The 24,335-nt window shown below is 34.7% G+C and overlaps 1 protein-coding gene across 1 annotated transcript in view; it reads left to right on the top strand.

Moving 5' to 3' along the window:
- Window positions 1–24,335, top strand: part of WDR7 (WD repeat domain 7) — a 345,210-nt gene that overhangs the window by 185,575 nt on the left and 135,300 nt on the right. Inside the window, exon 21 of the mRNA XM_021686377.1 lies at window positions 17,550–17,771. Coding sequence (XP_021542052.1) covers window positions 17,550–17,771 — 222 coding nt within the window. The remainder of the gene's footprint in view (window positions 1–17,549; window positions 17,772–24,335) is intronic.

Raw genomic sequence — 24,335 nt, 5'->3', positions numbered from 1 at the left:
ATAAGGAATGCATGCTTAATAGCCTCAAGTGTGTAATGTAAACTGTCACAGTACAGCAACAGTTATTGTCAGATGCTTTCAGTACTTTCATACCAAAAATATTTCAGTGATTATTGTACCTTTTAGGTATGGGCATTTCTTTTAAAAAATTGATATTTAAGGAATAAATGAGATAGATTATTAATATATTAGTATATTTTATAATTTCATAGTTATGCCTTTTAAAAAAAAGAAAGCCTTAGTAGATTCAGTTGTATAGAAAGGATGAGACAGTTTGCATATAAATACGCATTAACCAATAATGAAAAATTCAGAAGCAAAACTACAACAGTTTTCAGAAGCACTTTACTGTTGTCATTTATTATGTTTATATACCTTGGAACTCTGTAGACTTTATTTTTTAATGTGAGCTTTTGATCTGATACTGATTTAATAACTTAAAAATATAAGTTTACCGTGTAATGTGTTCTGAAGATATTTCACAAGTAATGCTAATGTTTCAGTTTGACTTTTCTGGATCTGTGTGCAATGTATTTAAATATGTTTGTGATGAACTCTACTTTTTGTTTTTGTTTTTTTTTTTTCTACTTTTTGTTTCTTAATTGTCTACAGTCAGCTTTTAAAGTCAGCATAGCAAATTCGGTACATTTTTTGAAAAATGTTTTCATTTACCTAATGTTGTCTATATTAATTAAATATTTGAAATGCAGTAAAGCTTAAATTGCCTATTCTATATATCCTTACAATTTAGTGTAGTCTTTTTTTTAAGACATCCAAATGACAAATATAAAATAAAATCAATTTATAATTTTGATAGAAATAATAATGAAAATAATTTTTTTCATTGTGTATTTCAGGATCTGTCTAATGGCATTACAAATATATTCTGCATCTTAAATATTTTCTTGCAGAAAATGTTTTTTATTTTAGTATCTTTTTATTTTAGCATCAGAGTTAGAAATGGGTATTGCTGTATCTCTTATTGATATTCTGGTAACCATGGCTATCTAATTTTACCTGCCTTCCAATTGATTTCCAATAAGAACCTAGTCTATTCATAAAGAATCAGGATAAGTTGTAACTTAGTTTCAAAATGACTATAATTTCAAATAGTGTGTTACTCCTGTATACTTTTCAATAAAATAGTAATCATGCTTCAAAATGTAAAATCCAGAAGAGTACTGGTTTTATTGAAGTTTCACCTATACCCAGTGAGATTTGAGAGTCAAGAATGAATTGCTTTTATTGATCATGTTTTTGTATTAACGGTTAATCTAACATATCTTTAAAGGCATGAATTATTTGGAAACAACATTTTGTTTCTTTTTCATAGTGTAATTGTTTAGTATATACAAAACAATTGTATTGGTATGAAGGGCAAATAAATTCCATTTCTTATTTTTACCTTTAAAACAAGAGGCTAAATTTAATTGTAAAGATAATAAGTCTATTTTGTTTTAAATTAATTAATTGTGATGATAAAAAAGCAAAGCTTATTACTTAAAATTTCAGAGAGATAGTATGGTATGTTGAAATATTGATTCTTAGTCGGTAAGAGATTAGCAGTAAGAGATTCTTGGTACAGATTCTGAGAGCATTTTGTCAGGCCTTGCTGACTTTGCCAGCATTGTTTTGTAGATGAAAAAATGAGAATTTACCTGAGGTTCTAAAAGAGTTAGCTGTTTCAAGGAGGGCCAGGTCAGAGTCAAGTTCAGTGGTGCTAATTTTGTATATGATAAATTTTTTTAAAATATTGCCTTTTCTGGCAAATTATGATAATTGTAAAACTTTGAGTTTTTATATATTAGTGCAAAACACTACTTTCAATTTTTTTGAGATTCAAGGCTCTTCTAGGAAAGTGTGACTAGTTTACATTCACAATATTCATGTTAACTTGGATATCCCCCTTTTCTCTTGTTACTTCCACATTATACTTGTACATAAGTAGGTGAGTTTTAGTTTTACTATTTTTCTTGCATTTTTCCAAAGAACTTTCTCCTTTATAAAATTAGTGGACTGTTACTTTGTTTTTAGCTAACTATTTGATTGTTTGGTACAACTATTGATGTACCTTAACCAGTAAAAGGAATGTCCATTTTATATTCGATAATATATTGAAAGTGTGTCTCAATGCAGCATGTAAGGGAAAATGTGACCATCTGTGATGAGATTTGGTTTTATATTACCTTCTTTAACTTCTGAGCCTTAAAATGTTTTATAATTGAGATATAATATTATGATATTACATTTACCAAACTATCCAAATAATATTGCATTTGTTCATACCTTAGCAATTGAAACTTTATGTTGGGGTATTGATAAAAAAAAAAAAGTAAACATTATAAATCAAATAAGATGATAATTAAAATACTAGAAAGTTTCTAAATTTTTTTTTTTTAAAGATTTTATTTATTTATTTGACAGAGAGACACAGCGAGAGAGGGAACACAAGCAGGGGGAGTGGGAGAGGGAGAAGCAGGCTTCCCGCCAAGCAGGAAGCCCGATGCGGGGCTCGATCCCAGGACCCTGGGATCATGACCTGAGCCGAAGGCAGACGCTTAACGACTGAGCCACCCAGGCGCCCCAAAAGTTTCTAAATATTTTAGTTTGTATTCAGACAGTGTATATTTGGCATTTAAAGTACCTAAGAGCTAAAAGAATACTTTTTTGTATTTAGTTATCTAAATCCTCCTGGGAAAATATCAGATGTCATCCAGTTTAATAAAATGTGCATATAATATCATGACTCTCATTTAGGTTGAAATCTATATTAAAACTGAATGTGATAAGTTGTAAAACTAAGGATGAGATCCTAGATATCTGGCCATATATTTTTATTTGAGCTTTTAAAAATGAAGAATGAATTAATGTCTTTCAGAAATGACATCTTCATTAATATTAGCTTGAAATTGAGAGGATTACTGTAATAACATACAAGAATTAACTTCTGATAAGTTCAGAGAAAATTACCTTGATCATCAAATTTATCCATATGATCTAATAACATTACTAAATACAGATCATTCTATATTATTTAATCTTTCAGGTAATAGAAGGTAAATGTATCTGAATTTTCTCTCCCTAGTTAATGATATCTAAAATAATGCACGGTACATTATAGTAGATATCCAGCAGCTGAGATGATCATATTTTGAAAGTGAGACATGAATAGCATTGATAAAAGAAGCATTATTTTAAAATAGATTCAGGATCAGGGCGCCTGGGTGGCTCAGTCGTTAAGCGTATGCTTTTGGCTCAGGTCATGATCCCAGGGTCCTGGGATCGAGCCCCGCATTGAGCTCCCTGCTCCGCGGGAAGCCTGCTTCTCCCTCTCCCACTCCCCCTGCTTGTGTTCCCTCTCTCGCTGTGTTGTGTCTCTCTCTGTCAAATAAGTAAATAAAATCTTAAAAAATAAAAAATAAATAAATAAATAAATAAATAAATAAATAAAAAATAGAGTCAGGATTAAAGCCAAGATTACTTCCTGATGAATTCTCTATTGTGATTAACTTGATTTTATTTGGCTTATATGTGATGCTGAATTATATATGATGCTGAATGGTAGGAAAGACATCAGGTTTTATTTGGATAGATCAGACAGGAAAGAGTTGATTGTTAACTCTGTGAGTTATGCCGTGTTATCCAAAAGAGACTGATCATTATGTTAATGTCCTTTTTACTAATCATTTGTATAAATTGCCCTCTAATCTAGTGGCAAATTATGGGTTAATATTTTGGGGTATTTTTTGATAAGACAGTGACCAGTAAACAGAGTGGTTGAAACATCCCTAAGTGCTAATGAGTACTTACTTGGTAGTCTATACTAATGCTTTAGTGGATGCTGAACAAGTTTAGATGTTAAGCTTTTTAGGAAGAGTGAATGATGGCTAATGATTATTTAATGACAGATCTCTGGACTGAAAGGCATTTAGCACTCAAAGTATACTGCAAAGCCTATTTCTCAAAGCTTCAGACAGGTTTATTTGGTCTCACCTTGAATAGAACAGTGCTGTATTGATTTCATTGGTGTGGATTTAAACACACTATCGGCTTAGAATAGCACTAGTATGCAGTAGAAAATGATTGTCTTAACCCTTACGGTGACTCTAAGCTATTCTCTGATATCACAACATGAACTCCAGAAATGATCATGAATTTATTTGCAGTATTTGGAGTCCAGTATGTGAGTTTGGAAAACCTTTGTGCATGTGAGCTTATTGTAGACAGTAACTTTTAGTGGGACTTATGGAGAGGTAAGTAAAACTTAAGTTATATTTTTAATTAGTGTTTTCCTTCATATATTGTATTTGAAGAATTTCTCTTCTGTGGAAATTGTTGATGTTTTTATGGATGACATGCCAATTTTATTATCCTGTTGGATAATACATTATTTAAGTATTTGGTCTCTGAATGGTAATAATGTTTATGCTTAGTGCTTTGTATTTTTTTGGTATGTTTCATTTTATTTATATATATATATATATATATTCCATATGAAATCCACTTGAAACTAGTTACTTCATATGCTTGATACAATATCTCCCCCCCTTTTTTTTACATTTATTCTAGATAGCCCCAGTAGAAAATATATGTATCATTATTAGATACTGTAGACTAAAACTTAAAGACTTTTTTCTAATTATAAATTTTGTTTGCTTTTATTTTTTTTGAGAAACATTTTTAATTATACAGGATTTGAAAATACCTAATAAAGATTCATCTTGGAGTAGCCGTCAAATATTAACTAGTTTCTGTGCAACATATGCTGACTTATAGGCCAATGAGGATTCTAGAGATCGATCTGGGATGATGTTGCTATGAGTGCCCACTCTCTTCGTGCCCTTCACCTTGTCACTTGAACACTTAACCTACTTGACCTTCCTTATCTATAAAATATGGATATTGGTATATTTAGAAAAGCTCTATGATCCCCCTTTTTTTCTCTAAAATTCCAGAATTTCCTAACAGTCATCTAGTCTTGGACCTAGGAAGTGTTTTACACACTTTACTTCTGATTTGTTTTCTTTTCCTTTTAAATTCTTAACGGTATATTTTTTGTGAAAGAATTTGGAAAGTGACTACAGTGGACACATAACTGTCATTATAACAAATAGAGTATCAGTGGATATGTGAAGTACCCTAAATAAGCAGGTGGAATTTATATGGACCTGATATTCTTTTGATTATTTAAAAGATGGACTTCAGGTTTTCCTATTGTTTTTTGTTTTCTAAATAGGGAACCTTTCCCTTGGACATTTTTTTAACCATAAGTAAATACTGTTTCTTATTATTTGAGTGCTTTGTAGAAATCAAAACATTGGATAAAGTATTAGAGAAATTAATCAGTTTTCCTTCTGCTAATAAGAGAAACCATTTTGAGAAAAATGATAGGCATGTGTTAAATTCTTGCTTCAGATTGTTTTCATCTGCCTCTGTTCAACCCTTCTGTGCTGTGTTATGACACAGACTGGTGGTCTTGTGGGAGTGGTGGTGGTAGGAGTTCTCAGTAAATGTTATCGCCTCTTGATTTGATTCTCCTTTTTTCCCTTCCAAAAAGTCTCAGAGCAGTTAAGTTCAGTATGTGTCCACCTTTCATCAATACACATGATTTTCTAGGTTTTTACATATGAAAGTATCTCTCTAGTCTTAATAAAAGATGAATCAAGATAAGATTATAAAACTATCTCTTTGCAACTCCTTAGTAACCTAATTACTTAAGCAAATCAGGCAGAATTTTGAGGAAATGATTAAGTGTTATCATATAGCAGAAACAGATTTTTTAAAAACCAGTCTTTTAAAATAGTGTGACATCTTACAAACCAGAGTATCTGACTACATGCATATATAGGTTAAAATATTAAAATTTTCTTTTAGTGTTCATTTTAGGAGTAGTAGCTTTTTCGAATCCACAGTAGTAATAAATCAATGATTTTCAGGATCTGTAGGCGTATGCACTTAGCTTTCTTTGATTCAACACTGGAAGGACTGTGCAAAAATTCAAGGCTCAAGGACTGTTTCAATTTTATACGTACAAGATAGGCAACTCAGATCCAAGTTATAAATGGAATTAACTAACTAATAGGAAATCATATGAAATAGGAAGAGAATATTAGTAAATTTAGTAAATTTTTACTTTTTTAAAAATATTTTATTTATTTGTTTGTCAGAGAGCGGGAGAGAGAGCACAAGCAGGGGGAGTGGCAGGCAGAGGGAGAAGCAGGCTTCCCGCTGAGCACGGAGCCTGACGCGGGACTCGATCCCAGGACCCCGGGATCATGCCCCAAGCCGAAGGCAGACGCTTAACCAACTGAACCACCCAGGCACCCCTAATTTAGTAAATTTTTAAATCGAAGAGAATATTAGTAAATTTTAATATCCTTATATGTATGTTTATTTGAGAAGAAATCATATAACCAGAAAAAGGGTCTGAGAAAAAGAAATTTGCCAAATAACAACTGCAGTCAATTTGATAGACTAGTTATCTTCTTCATAAAATGAGGAAATGTAAAATAATTTAAAAATCATCTATAATAATTTCAAAGGCACATAATTCTTCTCTCTACATGTAGCTTAAAAATGATAAAAGCCTGAACATGTAACAAGATCAGAAGTGGCAATCCTGTTTAGCTGTCTAATAAATTCAAGCTTTCGATGTCTTTAAGCTCTCTGGAGCTACTTAGAAATCTCTTTGAAAAATGGGCCAAAATGTCTTTTACACATGTGCATATTCGAATATCTTAGGCTGTATAAATGGGCTACTTTTTCTCTAGGTTCTAGGCTACTAGTGAGTGTACCCTGAACGGTTTGAGGCTATGGTTTATTTTGTCATTGGCTTTTAGACTTTTAGCACAAATGCTTAGTTTACTTTTGCTTGTCTTTTTCAAAGCTTTACTTTCTTGGTCATCTATTAATGTTATTAGTAAATTAAAAGTCAAAGTTGTCTATGACCTTTTTATTTCTCCTTTAAATTTCTTTTCTCATTTTATTTCTCCTTTAAATTTAAAAACATTTTTCCTTAATTTTTTTTATTTGTTTAGTTCTTAGGAATTGTACCATATGTTAACCTATATCAAGTTTTAATGTGCATAAAAAAGATAAATCTTACATATTTCTGCTAGTTGTGAACTATGTTATTAAAATCTTTGCTATAAAACTTTGTTTGGGGCTTAACCACCACAGCTTTTCCCAGATCTGCTATTAACTTCAAAGGTCTGGCCATTAATTTCCACAATACTGGAATTATGTTGCCCCTGACTATGCTCCATTATTTCTACTTAACAACTCACCTATAGTGAAGAAAACAAAGGAAAAAATATATAAGGTGATCATTTTTCAAAATCAGAGATTACATTATAATCTACTAAGAAAAAAAAAGCAAGAAATACCTTAGAGGTTCCAATTTACCTTTTAAAAATTGTAACTTTTGGTTACATGGCATTGCTTCATTATTGTGACCAAATGTATAATAATTCAGAAAAATGAATACTGCAAATACTTGTTTCAAAAGAGCAGATGTGCTTGTTAACTTCTCAAAGATGGAACAATTATCCCCTTTGATCTGGTTTTATATCACCGAGTTGATAAAGATAATTAACCTAGATGAAAATAGTTTTTAAGCCAATCTAATAAATGGTTTGTCATTTATGAATAACAATGACCTCAGGTGTAACAGTCTATTTCTCACTGTGCTGTAATGCACAGGTGTGAAATTGTCATAGAATAGACCCTAACAGTGCCCCCAAATATTAAGTCTCATGTGTCCCATTTGATCTCTTACAGAAACACATCATGTCTGCTGCAGTATTTTTATAGGTGAATCTCATTGCAAAAGGTGTCTTTTTCTGAACTTGAACTGTATGAGAATTTGAGAATGATTTGCCATGTTTTCAGATGTCTATAACTTTATAAGCCACTAACCACTGTCTCTGAAATATTTCTTTCTTCGTGAAAAAGCTAATAATGGTATTCTTAATGTTACAATTTATAGTTTTTAAAACTTGACATGTTATCTCTGATTCACCTTTGAAAGGTAAAGTGAACCTACAATTGAACATTATTCTTGGTAATTATTAACTACAAGATTTCTGACTACATAGATATTGTAGATTTCTGGAATTTTTTGAATCTCAGTTTTCTCTCAGACAGAGTATTTGCACTAAAAGTAAAAACAAATTGACTTGTTAATGTTTAGGTAGAGAATGGAGGGGGAAATAAGATAATGCAGATCGTGGGGAAAAGGATATAGAACCTGTCTGTGTGAAGAATAAGAAATTGTAACAAGAATTATTTGAAAGTACAAGTTGCTTTCAAAGCCTAAGGGTTCTGCTTATCAAAATAATCAACATACCCCCAAATATTATGATTATTTTAACTTTCCCTTGAAAAAGAAAATCATTTTGGAGCATTCATTTATTTTGTTTTTATCTGATTTTGTGGAAGATGGGTTTTATGTATTTTGTCAAATGCACATACACATAATACATACATTTGCAAGAGGCATTATTTTAAAATGGCTTCATCAAAGCCGCAGCAGGAGATAATGTGCTTGCAGCACCTGTTGGGTTCCACCAGGGGGCTAGCTTGCATACATACAAATGAAGAGCATGTTTGTTTACTTTAGCTTTGGGGGGCCGGGGGGACACACAGTGTAGCAGCAGCAAAAACAGGGAATGCCTCATAGATTTGGGGAGCAAATTCCATACCCCTCACCCCCAGTAGGTATGAGGAAAACACTGACAGATGGGTCAAAAAGTAAACTAAAATGTTTTTAATGCAATGGAAGAAACCTATGTTGGTAAGAGAAGTGAATACTAAAAGTATTTTGCGGACACACACCTGCTTTGGTAATAATGTGGAAGTTAGTAAGTAAATGTTCAAGTGTCCCAGGATTGTCATTTTGAATCAGTTCATCTGTTTTCCTAAAGAAGCAGATCGGAAGATTCAGAAAACTTGCACGTTTTATTTACTTACAGGCAGAAATTTACATGTTGGCCATGTAAACCATCTACAGTTTTAACTTTTTTCCATATCATCGAAATTAATTTGCCTTATTAAGTGAAAATTGCAGGTTTTGCAGTGCTCTGAGTTGTGCCAACAAATGAAAATAGTGTGCAATATTCATATAAAAGCACTTGGCTGAAGAAAAGGAACTTAATTACATTTACAATGGTATAGAACCACAGATTCTCCTTATGAGTTTATGAAACCCAGATTCACCACCAAGAGAGTGAAGTCTTTGAGTCCCTTTTCACACATTGGATCGTCACCAATCTATGCCTTTTTGTGTTCCCATTTAACAAGTTCTTCTTTAAAGTATTTGACTAAGAATTGGGATATAATGGATAACTGAAATTTAATTAGTAGAATACTGTAGCGTTTTAAATTCTTTTAAAAACAAATTATTTCTAAAATGTACAAAGTATTAATATGAAAAGATTTTTGCTTAAAGATTCCCTCCTCCCCCCCCATTTAAAACTTACTTGGAATATTACTGTTACCTATGTGGTTAAAAATTGACGTCTTTATGGCATTGTACTTTATCGGTCTTAAGCAACTCTTAAGAATTTCAAGTAGGTGTAGAAAATGTTCAGGCCAAATATATATGGAAACAATTTATACTGTGGAAACTCCACTGAGGATCATTTTTCTCATTATGATTCTAAAACATAGACAACACATTTTAATATCTCAAAAATGCAGTTCTGGCTCACTTAGATTTGAAATTTAATGTCCTGGTACACTGAGACTATTAAGTACTTATATGTGTGTATATAATTATATATTCATAATGTGTGTATATGTATGCAAAATCAGTATATTTGATTAGCACCATGTAATGATTATTAAAAAGGCGTATCTTAAAAATAAATTAATATTCCATTAGACAACCATATTTATCAAATTCAATAATAGACAGTTGAAGTTATTTTGTTTAAAGTACATCTAAAAGTCAGTTTGAACTCAGCTTGCTTTTGAAGATCTAGTTTCTTGTAGATACTTCTGTTTATGTTCTGGAATGTATTAAAATATATTTTGATTGGACATATTTCACCATCATTTCATACTCATCTTAACATACAATCTTACATGTTTTTCATAATATCAGTTGATAATGCCATATCACATTTAAAGTATCCTTGGGGCTGAGAAAAGAGAAGTAGATAAAAATGAAAATTTGGAAGAATATTTCACCAGTCTGAAAATAAAAATCTTTTGTAGTTTTATTGACTAACATTTGTAAGAGCTTTGAATATACATATGCTAAGTCTATTCTAACTGCAGAATTTGTAAATAGTAAATCATGTCCTAATTCTGAAAGTTTCTCTGTCCTCAAAATTGCCAGTATTAACAGCGTTCACTTTATTAAATTTACTTTGTTTTTTAATTAATCAAAACCTAGTATTAGCAAATATGCTTTATGGTTAATAAAACAAAGTTGTAAAGAACCATAACAGAGACTATTTTCTACCTTAATCCAACTTATTATTTAAGTAGTTTCTATATGCTGCCCTTTAGTTTTCTGCTGTTGAGATATTGCAACATACTCTTTTCTGATCATTCAAATGGAATCCTACAAAGTCAGTTATTTATTAATATAGAAGATATATACCTTATTGAATACAATTTTTTTTTGCTTTCCGAGGCAGTACCTAGTAACAGCAGTTTATTTTTCTATACATATAATTCTAAAATAAATACTGAAAGAGTAAAGAAAAACATTTAAAATTTTATTCTCATTTATTGTGAATAAATAGATATTTCTGAATTTCTAAAGGGATGTTTTAGAATATTTTGAAATTTATACCAAATTTAGAAAACATTGATATCATTGTGAATGTCACTTGGACTCTATCATATGGCAGAAATTTCTAGCATAAAATTAGTATGCTAAACCAATCTGAATGTAATGTTTTGATTTAAAAAACCTTAATGATATGTTTGTGATACAATTTTAAGTATAGTCACGATTGTGAAGTGAACTACGTTTGAATTGAAATACATTACTTCATTAATTTTTACTAGAATTTTAAATATCAAACATATGTAAGTCATCTATGGGAAGCATTCCGATACTCGATCCTAAACAAAGAATCAGATTTTTGTAATGGTTTTTCCAGGTCAAAATCTCACTGTTCTTACACTATATTCTCAGAGTAGTAAATTGGTAGTATCTTCTTATCTAAGGCTTAATACCTAATACAATAACAGAGCTCCATCAATATATAGCTAATCGCAGATATAAAGTATCTGCTGGTAGTCCATCTCTCATAAAACCGCCGTTAGCCTTAATTCAAATCCATTGATTCCTATTCCAGTTAAAACTGAAGAACTTAATATGTCTTTTAATCCTTTTATTGTAAGCTAGGATAAAATTAATTTTACCCTGGAACTGCACAAAGCCAATTAACATGATCTTTAGAGTTATTTAGTAAAGTGCTTCAAACTGTTAAATTTATCTTGACCTCTTGGTTGCACTCTCTGACTGCTTTTTAAATGAGGCAATCAATATCTCACAGCCCTTTAAATAGCTTAAACTTCTCAAATATTTTACCTGTGTTCTAGTTAAGCTGTAAGTAAAGTGTTTACTCCTGTTCGTGTAAATCTAGAGTCAATTATGCTAAATCTAAAGACAATTATGTACTTTTGAGGAACACTGTATGAATTAAATGGTTGTTTTAATAAAAATCAAAGGCTCATATTTTGTTTAAAGAAACCCAATAATAAAGAAGCATATTATTTTTACACAAAACAAATATTCTATTTGCAACTTAAAATGTAGAACATTTATGTCCTTTACCACTGCATGCAGCTTCTGTTTTCCACACAGGGCTAGTCGAAGGTATTAATTTTCTTACTGTGATAGGGTGATCAACCGTCCTGTCAAGAAAATGGATCTCCATGTCACCCTTTAGCATGATTAAAAGGAGGCATGTCTCTGTGAAAAAATACCAAATTTTCATGAGATAAATGAAACTGTAGAAAGGTCTACTTTTACAGAATTATTTTATTTTTAATATCTCAAAATCTCCCATTTGGTTGTCACTTCATAGGAAAACATTGCAGCTAATTGCATGTGTCTTGTATTATTTAAGAGCAAACCCAGGCAAAGCCAATAATTTTAAATATTTTCAAATCTGAAAAATTAAAGAATCAGAAACTGCTGTGTGTTACTGTTGGAATAGTAGTAGGGATGGGCATCTGTACCTTATACAAGCACTAATCAGTCAGTGTCTCTTTTTAGGAAATCCTTTTCTTGCTCTTCTTTCCTTGTTAACAAAGAGCTATCATATTTTCAGATCTGAGTACTGATAAAAATTACATACCATAGAATTTTAGCATCAGTAGTATTAATAGCCATTTGGACAGTGTTCTTATGAGCCTGTGCACATGCCAAACTTTAAATTACACCAAGTGATGTGCTTGACAGCTAATTAAGATTTCATATTTTGGCCACTTAGCAGAGAGCACCTGTTATGATTCTTTCTGTTAGCTTCAGGATACAATTTACAAAGGGCTGTTTTAAAGTACATTATTTAAAACTTCCCTAAAATTTAATTCCTTCCCGAGAAGTGGGAGTTAAGACAAGATTGAGGTAATTAAACAAAAGGAACATAGGGAAGGTGGGGGACCAGGGGTGGAGGCAGAGCTCTCCAAATGCCCCTGTTGTTTAATTTCCTACTGGAAGCAGCCCATGTGTGCTTCTGGGCCCCCCTCCCCCTTCAAGCAGTGGCCGTTGCACAGGCTGAACGGTTGGGGTCAATGCCTTGCCTATTGATCAGTATCCCTGCAGTCCCTTGCTCCAGCAGCTGCTTCATTGGCTTCTTTCAGGGCCTGCTTCAGTACATTAGAATAGAAATCCATAACCAGAGCTGTGCTCATCCAAGCAGGGGAAGAAACTAAATTAAATGGTATAAAACAATCTTGGATCAGGAGTTTGTGCCAATTCATCTTGATCTAAGATGTCACACCGGGCTCTCTCTCTGAGCACCTGGGCTAGAGGCAGCCATAGTGAAAATAGATGGAGCTGCGATCATTCATTTGTCAGCTAAGGAGCAAGGCAGCGGTTAGCAATTCCCTTCTGCAGAGGTCAGCTGACAGAACAATCAGTGCAACTGCAGAATAGAGCTTTCCTTTGAACTATTGTTATGGAGCATGCTCTTGCTGAGACATGGGGGGAGGGGAGCTTGATTTGCTTCCTGTTTCACGACTACTATGGAAAGAGTGAAATGTATACTGCATGAATCTAGCTGCAGCTGCGCAGAGCTCTGCCACTGTGTGTTCTTGTACTCAAAGTTGGGTTTAAATGCATGTACTGAGATACAGATTCTCAAACTGTTAAATATCACTTTCTCTAGAATTTGGGTTCATTTTCATCCTCCTAAACACAGAGGCAGTGGTTATTGATTTTGTTTCTTCTTAGTATGGTTAAGCTTGTAGGTTTCTCCCCCACTTTCCTTATTGGAACTATGACAGATCAGTGGCATACTTGGAATCTGTCATTGCACATACACACTAAGACTCTTGCTAATGTTTCTTTACTTTTAAAAAACTAGAAAAAAAACCATGAAGAGAGAGAATTGCATACTGTGGGATCTGATTAGAAGATATTTCTGAATGTTAAATATTTTTGAACATTTTAATTGAGGCTTTTTGTAAGAAATGTGAATTCATGAAATACGACTTATCATGACCTTGGAAGTGATAAAATAATTTTATTAACGTTGGAGGAATATCCTTGTAAAGCAGCCTGCAAGTGGTTTGAAATATACTATTAAAAAATAAATTAGGGAAATTAATAATAACTAAAATTTTATATGAAACAGTTACAACATTTTTAAAGATCAGTGTATTCTCTGTGGACTCATTTTGGCTTTTGTCTTTCTATACACTGCATGAAAACTAATGGCACATTTTCAGAACTTTTTTTTTTTAAACAAAGTATGATATGCAGAAGTTAAGAAACTACAGTAGCAACAACAAATCTTTTTTTTGTACTCAGTTGAACCAAACTTTTATTTTCCAAATAAACTCATGCCTCTTTCTTACACAATTATTCCTTTCCAACTGTTAAATTCTTTGTAATATCCTTCCATTTCCTTTTCATAGGCTCAACTAGGTCTGCTTGTTCACATCCATTCTGCCTTTCAGCACAGCTAAGTAAATGCAATTTAAAGTTTACACTAAAAAGTTTTGCGCTCTAGGTGGTTTTTTTTATTAAGCTTCTAGAAAGGCCATACCTACCTACTTACCTTGAAAGGGTTTCTTTTGCTTTGTTTTATTCTTGTTTTAGTTAACTTTTGCTAAAATTATTACTAATTTTTACTATTTTACTTTTTGTTCTGATTTTATCTTAGTTAATTTTGTTAAGAACTTGAGGCATGACATCTAAAATCTGCAATGTTTCCATCAACTTAACCCAGGATTCACCATGGACCTTAAAGATATCCACTTCTCTGCATCTCCTATTTACATCCCCAAACCAAACTAATCTTAATCTCTCACTTTGATTTCTACGATATCCTTCTGAACTCCTAAATCTAATTATATCATTCTCTGGCTTAAATCCTACCTTGAGTATCTTCCTATTTTTTATAGGATAAGAATTGAAATGTGAATAGGATCTGTGATGCCATCTGCGGTCTGGCCCTTGCCTGCCTCCCTTGCCTGTTTTCTATCTTTCTCTCACCTCCTAGGCTTCCAACCCAATTACCTCTCCTTGAAATAGAAGTCAACAAATTACTTCATGCTTTAGGTTCTTAAACATACCGTTCTCTCAGTTCATAATCTTCTCATTGATTCCGTAACCTATTTCTGATTCTTATTTAGTAGCCTTTAAGTTCAAAGAGGACAGTGAATTTGCTTTTCACGTCTCTTTTCACGTCTAGTATAATGCCGCGAACACACCAGATCTTCAGTTCTTATATTGAGACCGAGTAACTGATGTCAGAAGGAATGGATTTCTACCACCACTGGTACTTACTGTTTTCCACCTGATCATTGCAGGAGTCTTCTTTTGGTTCTGCTGGATACATCTTGTTTTACTTCATAATCTGCCATCCTACCGCCACTATCATGATCTTTCTAACAGTGAATAAATCTGATAGCGCCACCTTATGCAAAATTATTCAATACCTTACCATTAACCAGAAGTTAAAAGCCTTCAGCTTGCCCTGCAAAAGTCTCTCTTGATTTGGTGGTACCCCTGTAGCCTCTTGTGTTGTCATTCCCTTGCCTTACCTCCAGTTAGTATAGAATGACAAGTGAAGAGACAAAATAAAACAAAACATCTAAAAGCATTCAGAGGTCCCTGCTGTTAATTTCTTAGTTGGCATACTGAGCTCTGAGGGCCCTTTGCTATATTGATTTAATTAATATAGAGACAAAGTACTGAAAGGGCTCAGAGAAGCTGGATGGATGACTAGAAAGACTAGAAAGCTGACCTCCAATGAACGTGTTTCCAGAAGTTCACTTTTTAAATTTCTCTGTACCAAATATATAGCCATGATGGATAAAATATACAAACAGAAAACCTGAAGAGACATAGCTAGTCTCCAGAAAGACAGATATCTCTGTGGACAAGTAATAAAATAGAAATGATCTGGGCTGAAACCCTTAGCTCCTTTCCAGAAGTATGCTTTTGGCTCCTGTGAGCTAAAGAGGACTTAAAATATATCATGAATAAAGCTTAAAGCCAGGAGCTAGGCTATGGCTTTGCCATTTCTTGAAAGGACCCTGAAAGGATGTGAGTATATCACTACTCAGTTAAAATTGAAGTTGTGTTATTAAAGGAGAGGAAAATGGATGTTAACTCTGTGGCAACGTAAACCATAATAGGTTATGAAAATAAGTGAGTTGTGTTTATCCTAAGAACCTGGAAACAAAACAGGGGTGCTTAGATGACTCAGTGGGTGGAGAATGCAACTCTTGATCTCTGGGTTATGAATTCAAGCCTGTTGGGTATAGAGTTTACTTAAAAATAAATAAATAAATAAACCTAGAAACAAAAAGAACTGATAGAAAACATAAAGTAGAAGGAGAAATAATAAAAATAACAACAGAAGTTGGTAAAATAGAAAGAAATGAAATAAGATCAAAACCAGAGTACTTATTTTATTTTTTTAATTTTAGAAAAAGAGTGTGGAGGGGGTGGTGTGTCATGGGCAGAGGGAGAAAGAATCTCAAGCAGACTGCCTGCTGAGTGTGGAGCCTAATACAGGGGCTTGATCTCATGATCCTGAGATCATGACCTGAACTGAAACCGAGAGTCAGATGCGCAACCAACTGAGCCACCCAGGTGCCCCAACAAAGTATTTTTTTTTAAATCTAGTAAAATATATATTTCTAGCAAAACTGATCAAGAAAAGCATGAAAAGTAATATTAGAGAAGGCACAAATAATATTTAGAAGGATCCATAGCAATGATACATTTGAAATACTTTCATCATAGAGAATACTACAAATAATCTCACACCAATAAATTAAAAAAACTCAGATTAAATAGGTAATCCCTTTAAAACTGCAAGCTATCAGAAATGACTCAAGAATGGGCACCTGGGTGGCTCAGTCATTAGGTGTCTGCCTTCAGCTCGGGTCATGATCCCAGGGTCCTGGGATCAAGCCCTGCATTGGGCTCCCTGCTCCACAGGAAGCCTGTTTCTCCCACTACCCCTGCTTGTGTTCCCTCCCTCGCTTTGTCTTTCTCTGCCAAATAAATAAATAAAATCTTAAAAAAAAAAAAAAGAAAGAAATGACTCAGGAAGAAATAGAAAACCAAACTGAGTAAGTAACTGCCAAACTGTTTTCTAAAGTAGTTGTACCTTTTTACATTTCCACCTGCACTGCATTCATTTTCTGTTCATACTTGACAGCACATTTTATAATCCTTTTTATTGCAGCCATTCTATTGGATGCAAAGTGGTATCTCATTATGGTTTTGATTTGCATTTTCCTAATGACCAGTGATGTTAAGGATCTTTGATATGCATATTGGCCATTCATATATCATCATATGTCGAATATCTGTTCAAAGTGTTTACCCATTTTAAAAGTTGTGCTTTTTTATTATTGAGTTGTAAGAGTTCCTCATATATTCTGGATACAATCCTTTATAGATATATCATTGACAGTATTTTCTTTGAGTCTCTGCATGGTCTTTTTACTTTCTTGAATCTGTCATTTTAAGTGTAAAAGTTCGTAATATCAATGAAATCCAATTAAAGAAATTTTTTAAATTGCTTGTGCTTTTGGTATCTTATCTACGAAATCATTGCCTACCCCAAGATCATGAAGTTACATCTCTCTGTTTTCTTCTGCAAGTTATTTTGTTTTGGCTTTTACATCTACTAGTACTGTGAATCTATTTTGAGTTGATTTTTTTGTGTAGTGAAATGTGGAAGCCCAAATTCATCCTTTTGCAGTTGGATAACCAGTCACCTCAGTGCCATTTGTTGAAAAGACTGTTCTTTCCTGAAAGAGTAATCTTGAAATTTTTTTATTATTATATGTCTTTTGTGTATTGATATTTTTTTAACTTATGTTTTGGTTTTCAGGTTGCTTATCAAGTATCCCACAAATGAAAAAGATTTCCACATCTTATGAGGAAAGACGGAAGCAAGCTACTGCTATTGTTTTACTAGGAGTAATAGGAGCTGAATTTGGTGCTGAAATTGAACCTCCTAAATTGTTGACCAGACCTCGAAGCTCTAGTCAAATTCCTGAGGGATTTGGCTTGACTAGTGGTGGATCCAACTACTCACTGGCCAGACATACTTGTAAGTTATAAAATTCCTAATGCTGATTTTTAGTTTCAATACATATTTTTTGTTAACAAAACCTCAGAATACATATGCTGAGTTTTAGCCTCAACAGAATGCTGACATGCAGTCAGGAAGCAGTACAGTCTGTCTGGTACATCACCCTTAGGTTGTAGTACCCAAACTTTTTAAAATTTAAAACATGATCTTGAAAATGCTTTTCTTAACACATTTCTGATCTTTGTGTTTGCACATTTCAGTCAGGATTTTAGCGCAAACATCTAATTTCTAAAATAATTTCTATAAAACTATGCATTATGTCCTGAATGTGGTTTGAAAAGTCAGGAGCGGGGATGGATTAGTTACAGTCAGAGTTCAGAGAGCTTGTGTGGTCCTGCTGCCTTGTATTCTGTGCTTGGTATGTTAATAACAGGTTACGGGTATTTTATAATGTCTTCTGTTAGTTCAGTGTTAGAACTCCTTTAGGTAAGGTCAAAATATTCCTACCATATTGCAAAATTATTTCTAACAAGTTCTGTCATTATAAGGACCAAATATAGTCCCACTGAATATATCACAAAGTATTCTTTATAGAACAAATTGCAATGCGCTTTGGGGTTTGGGGCCCTTTAGCAAGGGAAAAAGATATATGATGTGTTACTTTGCTCGTTACAACAGCAGGAAACTTCCCTGGCTCATTGTCACATACTTCTGCTGTGAAATCATGGAGCCATATTAGTAGCTTTTATTATTAAAACCCTCCTATAGATTTAGCTGCCTGTCCCCACCCCTGCTTCTCTTTTTTTTTTTTTTTTAAGATTTTATTTATTTGCGAGAGAGAGAATGAGAGACAGAGAGCATGAGAGGGAGGAGGGTCAGAGGGAGAAGCAGACCCCCCACCGAGCAGGGAGCCCGATGCGGGACTCGATCCCGGGAGTCCAGGATCATGACCTGAGCCGAAGGCAGTTGCTTAACCAACTGAGCCACCCAGGCGCCCCCTTTTTTTTAAGATTCTTAATCAAATACTTATTAGTCATTGGTATTCTCCTGATCCCTATTTGACATTGAGAATCAGAGAGTAATAATGACAATACCACCAACAACAGCAATAAATAATTCTTTGAACACGATTTTAAGCTCTTTTACATACATTAACTCACTTAATCTTCATAATAACCCTATAAATTGGGCACCTTAGTTATCTCTATTTGACACATAAGGCTAACTGGGCACAGAGAGGTTTGGTGACCCTGGCTGAGATCATACCTTAAGGAAATGGCAGGTTTTGTTTCAACACAGTCTTTTGGTTCCAGAGCTGGTGCTTTGACCATTCCACACACTGCTAGTGTTTAATGGCTCCTCCTTGAGAAGGGCTTACTGACTAACCTGTGCTATTAGTTCATAATTTAAGAAGAGTTTTCTGTCCCCTCATTTGATCCTTAAAAGAGAAATTAAGACTTCTTCAAAGTAGCTCAGCCAAAATGTAGTAAAATCTCAACTTGAACTCAAGCTTCTTGGGACCTGAAAACCCATGCCCTTTGCATTTTCCACCTGTGTACATCTGCTCTCCCTCTCTGGTGCAGGCCTGCCCGGTGCAGCCCCTCCATCTTACCTCTAGCATCTTTATCTTTTCTCAGGTTCTGCAGGTTCCCTGCCTTTCAGGCATAAAACCCTGCTCAAATCTCACGCACTCTACAGAAGGCTCACCTCTCTATGCCAGTGTAGACACCCTAGGATTTATGTATGTAGCTCCTTACATAGAGTCTTGACATTAGAATATTAGAGGTTAATGAAACTTTGGCCTGATTCAGTAGTCTGGTGACTTTCAATTTTTTTTTTTTTGCTTACCATCTCTCTAATGAGGATCAAGAAATATCTGATTCCTCGCATGTTTTTATGTTAACAGCTAAAACTTTTCATTAGTAAGTTTAAACGTTTGCAAAAGATGTAATTTGGAGGATAGTGTGAATATTGACATTTAAAAATAAAATACTGTTCTTATAAATATATGCAATAGAATATTTACCATAACTACTTGATATCCACCATCATCCAAAAAAAAATAATACATGACAGACTTTCCTTTAAATGTCAGAAATCCGGGGTGCCTGGGTGGCTCAATCAGTTAAGTGTTCGACTCTTGTTCTTAGCTTGGGTTTTGATCTCAGGGTTGTGAGTTCGAGCCTCATGTCATGGAGCGTACTTGAAAAAATTTAAAAAAAATTAAAAACGAATGATACAGTACTTTTTAGAACCAGTTTAAAATGTGTAAAATGGGGCGCCTGGGTGGCTCAGTTGGTTAAGCGTCTGCCTTCGGCTCAGGTCATGATCCCAGTGTCCTGGGATCGGGCCCGCATTAGGCTTCCTGCTCGGTGGGGAGCCTGCTTCTCCCTCTTCCCCTGCTCCTGCTCTCTCTCCCTCTCGCTATCTCTCTCTCTTTCAAATAAATAAAATCTTTAAAAAAAAAGTGTAAAATGTCCTTGATATTTTCCTCACTTACTGTGGTTACCTTATTTTATTTTAATAATATAAAATATTTATCAGTTTAAATCTTGCTCTCGTGTTTGGAAACAGATGTCTAAATGTATTTGTGCCTTTCTTAGGCTCTTTTTGATCAGTTACGTGTAATATTAACCTACCACAATGTTAACCTGCTAGAAGTCACTGTATGTATTGCTATGTTATTTGTTTATATGGCATTTAGAATGCATTGCGACCATTAAATATTTAGTCTTCATGGCATCCTATTGAATGAGATAATAATTATTATCCTCATTTTGAGATAAGTCCATTAAGATACAATATTTGATGAAAGTTAATTGCTAATGTAGCCAGAGGTATAGATAGTGAATTCTAACCTTCCTTGTAAAGCCATTCTGTTCTGTGAATACTTATAATGTAGTCAGTTCCCAGTTACCCACCTTGATAGGAGGGAAGAGTGACACTGATGCCTAGTTCAAAAGTCATGCGTAGGGCGCCTGGGTGGCTCAGTTGGTTAAGCGACTGCCTTCGGCTCAGGTCATGATCCTGGAGTCCCGGGATCGAGTCCCGCATCGGGCTCCCTGCTCGGCAGGGGGTCTGCTTCTCCCTCTGCCCTCTTCCCTCTCGTGCTCTCTGTCTCTCATTCTCTCTCTCTCAAATAAATAAATAAAATCTTTAAAAAAAAAAAAAAAGTCATGCGTAGTTTCATAATGCATTTCATGCATATATTTGAATATATATGAATCTTTTGTGGGAGGTACACTTTACATAAAATGTCAAAATCACACATTGAAGACAAAGCTGAAGGACTCTGGAAATTTAAAAAGCCTACACTAGGCCACTCTTTCTGCGTACCCTCAGTCTGAGTTGCAGTTTCTTCTTGTATAAAATAAAGAACTATTCTGTCTTCAAAGCCCCTTTTGGTCCAGTTAGTCTCTGCTTCTGAAGTGAAATAGAGAGCATCCCAGGAAATTCACCTTCATGACCTTTTCATCTTCCTCTTCTTGTAGGGATGGACACTCTCTTATTTCAACTCAACTTCAATAGAGATCACTCTTCATTTTTATTTTGATCCACAAATGAGACACTCTTAGGATATTTTAGGGTAGCATTTATAATGTTGTCTATAGGTCTTTTGCTTCATTCTTTTTTTTTTTTTTTAATTTGTTTATTTTAGAGAGCGAGCATGAGTAGGAGGGAGAGAGGGAGAGAGAATCTCAAACAGACTCCAGGCTGAGTGCAGAATCCAATGCGGGGCTCAATCTCACTATCCTGAGATCATGACCTGAGCTGAAACCAAGAGTTGGACGATTAACCAGCTGTACCACCCAGGCACCCCTGGTTCATTCTTTCATTTGGTCTCTTCTTCCTCATTTTATAATTGTGGAATTATGCTGGCACATCTGTAGTAAATCCCATTTGACCTTTCATTAGCTTTTTGACTTTGGACAAGTAGCATAAGCCATTTCCCTAGGCAGTGGACTCTGAGATTTGTGTGCAGGAGTATTCTTGGGATCAATACTTTTAGGGAGTGAAAGAAGCAGGATTGGGCAGAGGGAAACATTGAATAGCATTTCACTTGCTTAGAAAGCTTCAGTTTATCCCAGGGAACTCTGGAACTGGGATTGCCCTTCAAAGTTGTCCTTGAATTGGGGCAAAGGGCTTAGCCTTCATATCCCTGTGTTGTACATTCAGCACGGTGCCCTGGATAGGGGGTGTGACCTTGGATGAGCAGCTCTCTCCATCCTAGCACAAACCCTACAGAGAGACTCAGCTGAAACTTGTCAGCCACGACACCCCCACGAGCTTGGGGGCAGATGAGTACTTCTGTTGTGGAGGGGAGGAGATGGACAGCCTCTCCAGGCTTCCATTCAGCATGTCACTGACTCGTGTGTGTCCCAGTTCCCTCTTCTGTATCAGAAATGGAAAGAGGGACTACCATTCATTGAACACACTTTTTACTCAACTCCTTGCGTATCTCTTATAACCCTGCTGTTTTATAAGACAGCTGTTTTATCCAGCACCGAGCACAAGAGGAGGCACATTAATAATAGCTGATTATTGAGCATTTGTTCTGTGCGAGGCATTTTGCTGTGTCCTTTACATATAGTATCTTATTTTTTTAAAGACTTTATTTATTTGACAGAGAGTACACAAGCAGGGGGAGCTGCAGGGAGAGGGAGAAGCAGGCTCCCCAGTGAGCAGGGAGCCCGATGCGGGGCTCGATCCCAGGGCCCCGGGATCATGACCTGGGCTGAAGGCAGACGCTTAACCGACTGAGCCCCCCAGGCACCCCTGTATAGTATCATATTTAATCTTCTAATCCTATCAAATGGTTACTATTACTGTTAACATTTAACAGAGGAGGAACCTGAACATTTGCCCGATGCTCACCAGAGCTTTGTGAGATTAAACTTTCCTCATGTAGACAGTAAATTGAGGGCATAGGTTAAATGTATTAAGATGCTACTGCTAAGCCTGGACTTGAATACCTATTTTGCAACTTTAAATCAGGTCCTTTTCACCGTTTCACATAGTTGTCATATGTTATAAGCAAGTAAGATTCAGGAGCAGTGCTCCAAAAAAGAGGGGGACGTCAGCAAGTACCAGGTCACCTGTAAATATGAACATCTGTTGACTCATCCATTGGGGATGTGCTGGTGCCCTGGAGATATAAACATGTACAAAATCAACATCTCCAGACTTATGAAATGGCTCGCATCTATAGTGTGAAATATTTCGAGGCGAGAAAATGAATCTTCTCCCACAGTGGGTCTTTAGAAATCCTGTAATGCCGGATTCTTCAGCTGGCCAAGGTTTATGATTTCGCTGATGTTACATTTTGGAAAATGCGGTGTTTCTGTGATTTGTGTGTCTGTTCTGGGAAAAAGATCCACAGTTTCAATTCTCAAAAAAAGTCACTAAAATAAAAATGGATAAGAACTCTAAGAGTTTGTTGGAACAAGTTGCTTATCTGTTATTATAATTTTTAAAACAACAGAGTTATATTCATCTTGATTATCTGTTTAGCTGTAATACCACCAAATGGAAAGAGGCCTCAGATGCTACTTTAGGAATGTTTTAATTCTATGAAACTTATATTTTAGAGTTTTATACTTCCTGGCACAATGTACTATGTTTGATTTTATTTTGTTGTAACCTACTGTCATGAAAATGTTTCTCCAGTACTTCGTGTGCTTTCTAACCATGCATGTATATTTGATGAATATATTAGTATTGGTTGGGGTTGATTTTGTAATGAATTTATTTCCTAAATTTTAAGGTAAGAAAGTTAAGCCAAATCTCAAATGTTTTATCAGCAAGATTAGGACAAAGTCACTGAATTGCAACTAATTACAAAACTAGTGGTATTTGCACGTAATGAATAAAAGTAGCAACAATGATGAGGAACACATCATGCCATTTACAAGGATAAGCAATGACAAAAAATGGATATTTTCACTGTTCACAAACAAGACATCAGATTGTGTTGCTGAGCTACTGCATTTGTGTTTGCTTTCCCTGCTGTTGTGTTTTCCCTGCTTTTCCTGCCTTCCTGTGTTCTTACTCCACTGTCCACCTCATTCATTCATCCTTCTCATTGCACTGACTCAGCATTTCATGTTCTTTACCCCCGCTTCTCATGTGGAATTTTACCTTTGAAATCATCCTGGCTCCGGATGCCACTTGTCTTGCATTGCCAGTACAACTTCTGTGTTTAGAAAAGTAATTCTTTGCTCTGCCTGTGCGCTAAAATCTTATGTAGAGTGTTTTAAAATGATCTGTACCCTGGAGTTCTTATTCAGAAAATCAGGGGTGGGGTTTGGGTGTCTGTTTGATTTTTAAAACTGCACATGTAATTTTCATGTGTAGCCAGAGTAGAGACACCCATTAGAATAGGGAATCCTTTAGTTATTTTAAATTGAGTGTTCTGTGGTAGTTCTGGTCATTAAACTACCTTAATGCACAATATATATTATAATTTTCTTTATGTTTAAAATGGAAGAGATAATGGGAACTGATCTGAGTGAATAAGTGACATTTATATTACTCTCAGAGCTAATTCTTTAGGTAGTTCAGCTTTTTTTTTTTTTTTTTTTT

Source organism: Neomonachus schauinslandi, chromosome 14 (assembly GCF_002201575.2).
Source record: "Neomonachus schauinslandi chromosome 14, ASM220157v2, whole genome shotgun sequence".
Classification (NCBI taxonomy): domain Eukaryota; kingdom Metazoa; phylum Chordata; class Mammalia; order Carnivora; family Phocidae; genus Neomonachus; species Neomonachus schauinslandi.
The sequence above is the reverse complement of the archived record's forward strand: the minus strand, read 5'-3'. Positions and strand labels throughout refer to the sequence as shown.